Below are 11,544 nucleotides of genomic sequence, written 5' to 3' on the forward strand. Positions count from 1 at the left end.
TGAATTCCATCAATGTGACATCAGATCGGACGTGCTGGTTGTAGGTGTTGGGCGTGGCTCGACGTGCCGGGGTGCGAGGGCCCTCATAACGCTGCTTGCAGCTTTAATTTATTTTTGTTTTTTCTGATAGCAAAAAAGGTAAAGCAGTGTTTCAACTATTCTATCTTGCATACCAAAATGTATAAAACTCTGTGTAAACCACAGACTGATCAAAACCAGCTTGCTATAATGTGTGTAAGACTGGCGTTATTTAGATACTAATTGATAATAATAAGTGCATCAGTTTATCATTTTATTAACTGCAGGGTCTATAAGGAAAGAAAGCAGTCACAGAATAGTGTTGCTGAAGTTTTCAACCCTTTAACTATAGTAGTTGACCATCATTGTTTATTTAAGCAGTTTAACTTTTGAGCTATAGAAAACTGAAAATGCCTTGAAAAGGGCAGTTTGTTAAAATAATTAAAAGTTTATTTAGTCTTCATTAAAATGGTTGATGTAACCACTCTTTTGCTAAAAGTGCACTTTTTTTTGAGTATACTGTATATTTGTGTTGCCATCTTTTTCAAACACACTATTTATTCATCTGAAGTATTGTATTTGTTTTTCAGAATTATATTTGATGTTCTTTGGGGAAAAAGCATGACTCCAACTCTCTGGATTACTGATAAAAGGAACTATATTTATTACAACAGTACATGTATATACAGCAAAAGGAACAGTAGAAATACAGAAATAGAAGCAAAGCTGGTGTGGTTGGTTTTGAGATTTTTGGTGATGTCTGAAGATTTAGAAGCACTTCCTGTGGACGATGGAGGGGCCAGCCTCATCGTACTCCTGCTTGCTGATCCACATCTGCTGGAAGGTGGACAGAGAGGCCAGGATGGAGCCACCGATCCAGACGGAGTATTTCCTCTCAGGGGGAGCAATGATCTGGAAGGAGTGGATAGGAAAATCAGGAATGAAGTACATATTAGAACATTTTACACCATGCCAAAATTTGAACAAAAGGCTTGCTTATTTCTTCTTTGACAAAATACATTTTAATAACTTTGCACTCCTTGGACTCACTTTGATCTTCATTGTGCTGGGAGCCAGGGCAGTGATTTCTTTCTGCATACGATCAGCAATACCAGGGTACATGGTGGTACCACCAGAGAGCACGTTGTTGGCATACAGGTCCTTACGGATATCAATGTCACACTTCATGATGCTGTTGTAGGCCGTCTCATGAATGCCAGCAGACTCCATACCTGGGGAAAAGTTGTAAAGAGGTAAGTATTCATGCAGTGGTGGTCGTTGCAATACATTTAAGATGTAGACAATAAAACAAGAAGAAACTCAGGAGATAAAATGCTACTAGTTATCATTTACACATTTAGTAAGATTCGTAAGTGTCTATGAATTAATAGCGTTATAGATATAAAGGGCTATTAGTGGAGGCTATACTGAACTCAGAACTCCAGTATAGTGTATTATGAATTATATTTATACACAGCCTATATATGGCTTTATTGTTCTTATGGGACATTAGGTCCCATGAGAACAATACACCTAAGTAGATACTACTATTGCTGGTATTGGTATGAAACCAAAATATATTTTGTGCCTTTCTGTGTATGTGCGGTGGATCAACTGACCAATAAAAGAAGGCTGGAACAAGGTCTCCGGGCAACGGAAACGCTCGTTTCCGATGGTGATGACCTGACCGTCAGGGAGTTCATAGCTCTTCTCCAGGGAGGAGGACGATGCGGCTGTGGCCATCTCATTCTCAAAGTCCAGAGCCACGTAACACAGTTTCTCCTTGATGTCACGCACAATCTCACGCTCAGCTAAATGGAGGAAATATCACAGTTCAGTCAACCAGGAAAAGTCTGTTTATATCTAGAACGTTCAGAATTCCGTTTGACAAAGCACGGTCACAGTATATGCATATTGCCTGTTCAGGAATTTGGAAACTGTAGGTAAGCTCATGTGATTAAAAGGCTAAAAATGTTGAAATAGATCACTGTTTACAGTTTACATTTTTCATTAAAATTCTGTGGGATTGTTTTTGGCTAAAGTTGGTAATTTTCTTACCAGTGGTGACAAAGGAGTAACCACGCTCAGTCAGGATCTTCATCAGGTAGTCAGTCAGGTCTCGACCAGCCAGATCCAGACGCATGATGGCGTGGGGCAGAGCATAACCTTCATAGATCGGCACATTGTGGGTCACACCATCACCGGAGTCCAGCACAATACCTGCCCAGTGAAGGCAGTAGTTTGTTAGAAGAAAATATGCACAGATTGATATGGTTTAACTTACATGCGACATTGCACAGAAGAGGGCTCACCAGTGGTACGGCCGGAGGCATAGAGGGACAGCACAGCCTGAATGGCCACATACATGGCTGGGACGTTGAAGGTCTCAAACATGATCTGGGTCATCTTTTCTCTGTTGGCTTTGGGATTGAGGGGGGCCTCTGTCAGCAGGGTGGGATGCTCCTCTGGGGCCACACGGAGCTCGTTGTAGAAGGTGTGGTGCCAGATCTGTGAATCCAGGAAAGAATGATGTTATTTGTTGACAAAAATAACATTTCAGTTTTCCCACATCTTTATATCTTTTGCACCTTCTCCATGTCGTCCCAGTTGGTGATGATGCCATGCTCGATTGGGTACTTCAGAGTCAGGATACCCCTCTTGCTCTGGGCCTCATCTCCCACGTAGCTGTCCTTCTGACCCATACCTACCATCACACCCTGAGAATGAATAAAACAAACAAACTCAAGCTCAAGACTTAAAAACAGACATCTTGTGACAGGGCAACAAATATGTAATCTCCCAGAAACTTGGGGCCTTTCCCGTATTCCAACCTGGTGACGAGGACGTCCAACAATGGATGGGAAGACAGCACGGGGAGCATCATCACCGGCAAACCCAGCCTTGACCAGGCCAGAACCGTTGTCGCACACCAAGGCAGTGGTCTCGTCGTCGTCACACATGTTTGGTCTGTACCGGGCTGGCTTTCTATATAACACAAAAAATAGAAATTAATCAGAATATTATGGTATATTTACAGAAATGTTTAAATGCATATTATTTCCATTTAAAGAAGCAGAAGTTCACATGAAGAAACAAAGTTGTGCAATTCTATGAAATAATGTAGTGCTATGTTCAGTATGAAGACACTTTTGAGTAGTCTAATCTCTCTGAGCCTTATAGCTGCTTGAAAAGCCAAAACAGGACCACCACCACACACTCATGGGTCTATTTTCAGCCTCTGGACTCTTGTAAACCCCCCTCTGCCCCCACAACCCCTTCTTAGTATCTCATCGTTAAGCCAGAGCCAGTTAACAGCTGAGGCAGTGTGACTTTTGACAAGTGGCAGTGGAGGCCTGGCTCTCCTCTCAGCTGTCGCCACATAGTAGTCTCCTCTGTTTGGATGGAGACCATGTGCTTGGAGTCTTCCAGGCTCTCAGGCCTGAGCCTGCATCCCAAGTGCCAGCATCCCCTCTTTGTAGAGTCTTACCGCTGTCCTATTCTGTCTAATATGTCCTATAGTAGGCCACAACCCTGTAAACCTTAGAGACTGCTGTCTGTAACTGTGAATATGACCAAGTTACAAAAACTTGATTTTGAGAAACATAAAACTTGAATATAAAGGTATATTTTACCAATTATTATGTTCAGTAAATTAGTCTAATTATCAGTTTAGTTCAAGTAACATAACAGTTACATAAAAATCTGTAAAAAATCTTTATCTGTTGCTTTCCATACTACACAGCCCGACATTTAAATATAACCTAGAAATGTGGGAAATGACCTTTTTCAGAATGCTCTTTAACTTGTGCTAAAAACAGTAAAAACAGTAAAGCATCAGTGAGGAAGCCTTTTTAAGAAAAAATAATGAATTGATAATTTTCCTTATGTTGAGTCTAACCTGAGCCAGTGTTGTTTGCCTGTTTCTCCGAGTCAAGCATCACATATATCCTCCACCCTAAGTCTTGATGGCATCTGACTTGCCCTTATATACCGCAGCAGCCCTTAAACTATTCAGCACACACAACTTATCCTTTTACCACTCTTCAACAAAACAATAAAACATCTGCTTAGGCAAGAAACAACTTCTAGCTGTAATGAATACAGTATATCCATGTACTGGCTGTAATATACAGCAGCACTATCTGGTCATCCTCACTGACCTCTATGCTCCAAAAAGCAGCATCTGAAACACAGCAATGATCCAGCAAAAGGACTCACCAAGTTGTAACCACAAGACTGGAGTTTCCACTGGGACAAAGGGGCAAGGGTGCAAGGGGTTCCTTAAATATGCCTCTGCGTCCTGGAGCTGGGGGACAGTGGGCGGGCTCAAGGGTTCACACAAGCCCAAATTAAGTGTTGCTCAGCAAAATAGTCCATTAAAGTGGATCCTGTGTCAGGAAATACCACCAATCTATAGAGATGCTGCCCTGGACATTGAATGCCATAGATAGAAGTAAGGGGGGGGGAAAAGCAGCAAGTGGGAAATTTATTAAAGATAGATGATTACATTATGAAGTATTTAAAAGGTACATGAAGGTTAAATGTGATAAATGACAGTGAATGTGGATCTTCTATATGATTAAGGATTTTAATGTTATATGCATGGGAGTATTATTAAAACCAATATTATTTGTACATGAAAATAGTGAATTTAGTTGTATTTTAGCTGTCAAATTATTTTTGTGGATTCTTTATAAATATAAAAGCTGAGCTTGTCGTACTCCCATCAGGTAAAAAACAATCAGCTGCAAAACCATCAGTAAATAGTTTGTAATGGAGATTTATGCATAGCAACACATTTCTCCCATTCATAGTTTGTGGAGCTGCCATTCAGATCCCCAGGGATGTGTTAATATGACTAAGCTCAAACAGGGTCCTGGGGATGTGGATGATTAGATGGTGTGACAGTAATACGAGATCTTGCCTGAGCAGTCTGGTTAAGGAGTCGTCTAAGGTGGACCTGCCTGGGAGAGTTTGCCAACGTCGTTTGTAAAGAGTGGGGGCCATAAAATTCCAGATAGCTGAGAGGCAATCATGTAAGGGGGTAAATGGAGGGAGCTAAAGGCAGTTCCAAAACCTCCACCAGACAACAGACTCCTGGGATGGCAAATGCAAGAGTGACGAGTATCCGTTCTCTGTTCTGATTGGCTCCAGAGTGTCCTTTTAGGGAAATACAGAGCAGCAGGTGCCAGAGTCTGCACATCGCCACACACACAGCGTAGCTCACACTCCTTATTCGTCAATTCACACTACCCCCATGTTGAAGCCAGAACAGGCAACTGCGAGTGCAGAAAGAATGTAAATACCCCCCGCAGCATCAAGACTTTGAAATATTCCATTTGTAGCCATGTGCAAGGCAAAGGCACTACTAACCTACTTGTTGTTTTTTTCTACTCACATTTTTTTGACTCTCACGGTCTGTTTATACAATTCACCGTCCAAAAATTTGTTTTTTCACTGGATATTGCAACTTTCTTAAATTGTCCAGTTTATCAAATTTGCTGTGTAACGTTGGAAGGAATCTTTTCTCACCTACCATGAGCAGAATCATTTTTGTAATCAAGACAGATTTGAAAAGGATCTGGGGTCTTGTAAAGAGCTAGATATATCACTGGTGATCTCAGTGTCTATGGGGACTCCAACAAGAAAATCAGGCACGACCGCCCTGTGTTGATGTTGGATAGACTGTGCATAGATTATGTCAGGTCATATCTGAACACTGTGTTCTTCTAGTTTCTATATTTACATTTTTATAGCAGCAGCAATCATAGTGCATGACCGCAGTGCTTCAGGAGTCATTTGCCCTCTGATGATCTGCAAAAGGACTTAGAATTGAAAAAAGCATTCAGATCATATAGTTGGACAAGAAAACATGAATTCCTGCTTTTACGTGCACTCATGTTGTTGGCAAAGATGGACTTACTACATATTAAATAGATATATGTGGTAGTTAAAAATCATATTTAACTGCAACTGAGTTAAATAAAGCAGTTTTATATATGGCTCTGCATTTATTTTGGAGCTATTTATTTGAGACTTTATAGACTGTGTGTTTTATTTGTGAAGAATAAAAAAATAACTAGAATTACTGCAGTAAAGTGTAAAAGTGTTACAACAGAAATGCTCAAATATACCTGTTTCAATATGGCGTTAGTGTGTTCTCACCATAATCTGGCTTGTTGTTCTGAGCAAAAACATATGAAGCAGAAAGATCACACCAGCCTTTGGGTGAAACTGCTTCTGTGTTTTGTCAACAGCTCCCTTCAAGTCAAAGAAGCACTTTTTGGCAGTCCTATCTTTATCGCCAGGTCTTAATCAGGAAAAAAGAGAATGGTCTTAAATGGGTCATGGTTTTGAGGGACATTCATCCTTATAAGGGAATGTAGGAAGCACACAGTATGTCTGTCTTGACAGCTGCCTCCTTTGCAGCCCCCCACGTCCACATGCACACACTTAAGCAGCTGTTAGCAACAACTGCTTCTGCACAGCCTGTTAGGTAGACAGGGGTTTGTTTATCATTTGACCATTTACAATATACCTTTCAGAAAAAAAAAGACTGCTCTACATTTTCTAAAAATGTAGTGCTACACATTAGCAATTTGAGTAAAAGTTCATTTCTTCAGCATTTGAGGACCGTAAGGTTAAGCTATAAAAAATCTGCTGAATTTAGGTTAGATTGCTTTCAAATAGTTTTTTATATCTTCTAAACCTGAGTAGGTCTGAGATTATGTAAAAGCAGTTTTTTAAATGTGTGTTCCCAGAGAGCCAAGGAGACACTGAAACAATGTTTAGTCAATATCAGGTGATTCTATTGAATCAACGTTGAAATCTGATGTTGACCTAACGTCACTCTTGCACCCTTTTTAATACTGAAACGTCAGGTTTTGATATGGAACCAATGTTGAACGCTGACATTGATTTAACATATAATTATGACACACTGTTAATATTGAAACAATGTTAGATTCTGATATTTAAACACTGTTGAACTATGATGTTGATTTTCCACCTCTTTCGCACAGTTGGTTTCTATTGAAACAACAGTAAAATCATGACTGGAAACCTACAGTTACAAATATATACAATCTATAGCTATTTTAATCAATACTAAACTACTGCAAGTTTCCATCAATACTTAAACCACCAGATAATTGTACAAATTGGACACCCTTTATATGTTAAAAATTATGTTACAATGTATCATGTCAATAGTAATATCCCAAAAATATAAAACATCAGAAACAACAACAAAACAAACAACAAAACAAACAACAAAAAAAGGCCAATAGACATGTATCATTTGCAAAATACTTTATTAAACGACAAAGTTTCCTTTTTACATTTCTTTGTTTCACATCACTTTTTGTTATTTACTCCGGGATGGGGATGGATGTTGGGCGCCCTGCACCACCCATACGATATGGAGTGCATCTGAGCCATTTCTGGACAGCTTGAGCAAAGACAAACTCAGACATAGAGTTCACCCCTACCTGCTGCGTCAGGCCATCTAGGACAAAAATAAACACAAAAAAAATACAAATAAAAAAAAGGGAAAAGGGGAATTAGAGCACATGAATAACCTCTTGTTAACTGTCTTCAGCTGGGAGAAAGTCTGTAAACTACTGGGCTGATAAACATGAAAGTCACCAGGCGGAAATCAGCAAACTGCCACATCACTTTGATTTTGAAAGAGCTATTAGCAGAACATTTGATATGTCTTAGCATGGTGTGCCGTGTATCCTTTCAAAAAAAGAAAACATGGGTTCCTCGGGATGTACAAACTGTACAACAAGAGGACAAAAGAAGCCGAAGACCTACGACTCCATCTCCAGATTAACAGGACATAAAAATCTTGTTATTAAGAAAGACAAAGAAATCTAGCAAAGACTGGACAAAGGAAATGTTAAACGCACCCAGCACATCAATTGATCGCTTTATTGTTCACTTTAGGCTCATAAAACAACAATAAAAGGTCAAACTTACCAAATATGCATTTGCACAGTGCTGTCTCTTTAAATGCCCTTTTTTGCTTTGTCTGGTCCTTGTTTTTTTTCCCTGCCCAGTTGAGTACAGAGGCCAGCTCGTTTGTAATGGCATAAGCCATTACACGGCGGACTCGCACCTCCAGTGTGGTCCCTCCAATCAACACAAAGCGTCCCACCTATGGAGACATTTTAAGAGATGGAATTAGCATGTCTCATGTCTTAAATGTGTATGCAAGTGCTTGTGTGTTTACATCATGCAATTGATGACAGAAACATATCATTTAGTTTTCCCTTAAGCCTGATTTTAAGATCGTACATCAAAAGGCCGTTGTTATGCATTTTAATCAAATTTGACAGCTATTGCACTTCAAAGTTACAAAGTTTACAAAACTTTTAAATACTTACCATTGCCTTATTTGCCTCCGGTGATTGCAGAGCTGCCTCTGCATTGTTTAGCTCCTCCATGTTGTGCAAGGGCAAATCCAGAGGCAATACCCCAGCATCTACAGATTCATTGCTGCAGAGATGGCGGTTGGCTCTGACCTCCTCACGGAGATCGTGAACTGCTCTGGTCAGGTCTGACACCATCGTTAAAATGTTATGTAAGGTTGCATCTGTTTCAAAGAACAATTATAGAAAGATTAATGACTTGTGACAAACAGATTAAGCAGTATGATGCAAGAAACTATAATATCCATAAGTGATGACTTCACATTCTGCATTCAAGTATAAGTTGTTGTAACTGCTAAAAGTGTTAACTAGTTTTTGCCTGTCACATATATTTGTAATACCATGTAAACTGTCAAATTCCAAGATTTTAGAACTTGCCTCGTAATAGTGGCCTCACAGAGTCTCTGGAACCTAAAAAAAAAATCAAAACAACATGACATTCAACAGTATAAATTTGTGTTTTGAAGATATGAGTACAATGATATTGTGATGCAGCTTAATAACTTTTATAAAAGCATACCATCTCTAGCGGCGGCTTTGACACCAGAGTCTACATGCTGGGGAGATCGCAAAGCTGTGTTGGTTTGTGTGTTGTGCCGGAGTGGCAAAAGGTGCCGGAAGCTGGGCGGGGCATTATGATGGTTGCTATCAGTGGGCTGGGGTGCAGACTGCGGAGTGGTGGGGACTGTTTAGAAAAAGGTTTTTTTTTTTAAGCATTTAAGAATACAGACAACTTGTCTACAAAGTTTCCTTGTGTCACACACAGATATGTACACAGACACTAGACAGTATTTTATTACCTGGTATTTTCACTCAAGGGGCCTGGGGAAACCGTTTTCTTTTAGGCTGCTCATCCTCAGAGTCTGTATAAATGTACAGGGGATTTGGTCTAAAGAAATGAAATTAAAAACAGTCATAAGTAATTTTAAATGTGCTATTGGCGTATTTATTCCTACAGTTACAGTTTCATTTGTAACAATACACACAGGAAACGGAGACGTGCAAGAAGGTACAGTATATAAGGAATTTGTGAAGTGCACAAGTGTACAAGGCTTTAAATTTTTGCCTGTCTATGCCTGGGTGACAACAGTGGGACACACCAGACTCTTCTGCCACCCGCGGTCGCTTAACTTCCACCTGTGCATTGTCGCTTTGGATATTTTGTTTGCCAACCATCTCTTCAAAGTGCCGGAGTATATCTGACTCTGCGGCCTCAACCATCGACCTTAATTTGCGCCTCCTTGGCCAGCGTGATGCCATTGTCAGTGTATATCAGATTAAAGAAAATGGTGCTATATTTGAAAATAGCCAAATAAGTAAATGGTTAAACACTAGGAATTATTTAAGGACGTGAGCTTCTTACTTGTTTATGGATAGATGGTAGTTAACAAATCTGATCTGAAAAGAGAAAAAAAGGGGGCACAATGTTAATAAAAAGAGGAAAAACATGATAGCCGAGATACATTACAGATAGGTGACTTATTCATTATTCAAGGCAAAAACGGAAAGTCATGTGTGCGTGCAATGGAAAGTCACATGGGCATGCCGCGTGAGCATTCGAACTGAGTCGAAAGTCTTTGTGTGCGAATTGAAGCGGGTGCTCTCCAATCATAAAAAGTAACAAAGTCATTGTACACATTTATAGAGTTACCTTTACGTTTACCGATCATATTGCAGAGATTAACACTTTTTGTTAGTACTTTGCAAAAAAGCAACCATAGAGCGACAGTCTGGGTTCACGGTGGGCGAGGCAACTGCAAGGCTAACAAAGGAACCCACGAAGCGTTATGCTAGCTTTATAACGGAAAGACAGTATTTTATGAAACGAAAACGTTTTATTTGTTAATCGATTGTGTTCTCGGTGCAATTTATTTGTTGCAGGACTATAAGCTGAAAGTAGACACAACATTTCAGGCTTCCAGATTTTATCCGAAACTGTACATTAACGAGTTTTTTACTTTTAGTCAAATGCGACCGTCAAAATAAAGAATAGAAGAAAATTCATTCACTCTTACCTTATACTAATTGTGGTGCAGAACACCTTCACCTGTCAATTCCGCTGAGCTGAAATGTACGGTGGCCCCTAGAGACAAAGCACGTACAAACTCCAAAACACATGCAAACTCCAAAACACTTGCAAACTCCAAAACACATGCAAACTCCAAAACACTTGCAAACTCCAAAACACTTGCAAAATCCAAAACACATGCAAACCCCAAAACACATGCAAATTCCAAAACACAACGGAAGTGCTCCAGGATGCTAGGGGCAGTGTTGAGCTCGATTTGCAAAATAAACGGCAAGTTTGTCTGTATGGGACGGTCTAGTCTCCGTTGCGCTTCCCAGGTTGCCTAGCAACCATGATACTAACCGCTGGAAACGTGTCATACAACTTATGAAGGAGAACATATTTTGTTCATTTGTTTGTTTGTTTCTACAAGAGCTTTGTGTGATTTGATAAGTATCTGAGGCTGAGACCACAGGACAGTAAAACATGATTTTTGGGCTTCATTTCTGTACTGAACAGTCATTTAAGATTAGTTAGTAAATAACAATTAGCTCATGTTGTTCATGAGACTAAAGTCATATCACTTTGGTAATGTAAATATAATATGGCCAATATTATAGTTATTATATTAATCATTATTAGCTATTACAGCAGTGAACATGAACTCTGTGTCAAATACTGAGCCTCAGTACAGATTCAAGTTGCAGTTATTTATATGTCCTATCACCTTAAATCTTCACTCAAAGACAAGTATCTTTGACAGTGCATATATAGGTGTATCATATATGAGACAAATGTTGTTCCTTCAGTATGTTGGCATTACTAAATTTGGCTCATTGCTTACATATATTTATAAAAAGAAAATGTACAAGCTGTGATAACTGTTTCTGATAGAATGAAGAGTAGACTGATATATTGAATATTCCTTTATTGGGTGAGAAAATCAGACCATGTCATAACCGCTTTAAGTCATACAGAATAGATATCAGAGCCTTAAACAGGCTGACTTCTGCTAAATGGGTCAAACTGGGCAGAAAGTATACAAACACATAACATCCTTATAGAATATGATGTAACACTATA

At 39.5% G+C, this 11,544-nt stretch overlaps 1 protein-coding gene across 1 annotated transcript; it reads right to left on the minus strand.

The window, feature by feature from the left end:
* Positions 1-658: 658 nt before the first annotated feature.
* actc1a (actin alpha cardiac muscle 1a) lies at positions 659-4,334 on the minus strand. Its single transcript, XM_040018305.1, has 8 exons — positions 4,237-4,334; positions 2,850-3,003; positions 2,607-2,735; positions 2,331-2,526; positions 2,077-2,238; positions 1,638-1,829; positions 1,069-1,250; positions 659-930 (listed from the first exon to the last, which is right to left on the minus strand). The coding sequence occupies exons 2-8, from the start codon at positions 2,976-2,978 to the stop codon at positions 787-789; spliced, it is 1,134 nt and encodes a 377-aa protein (XP_039874239.1). The 5' UTR covers positions 2,979-3,003; positions 4,237-4,334; the 3' UTR covers positions 659-786.
* Between the last annotated feature and the right edge of the window lie 7,210 nt (positions 4,335-11,544).

Source organism: Simochromis diagramma, unplaced genomic scaffold, assembly GCF_900408965.1.
Source record: "Simochromis diagramma unplaced genomic scaffold, fSimDia1.1 OVJJ01000802.1, whole genome shotgun sequence".
In the NCBI taxonomy this organism is placed as follows: Eukaryota; Metazoa; Chordata; class Actinopteri; order Cichliformes; family Cichlidae; genus Simochromis; species Simochromis diagramma.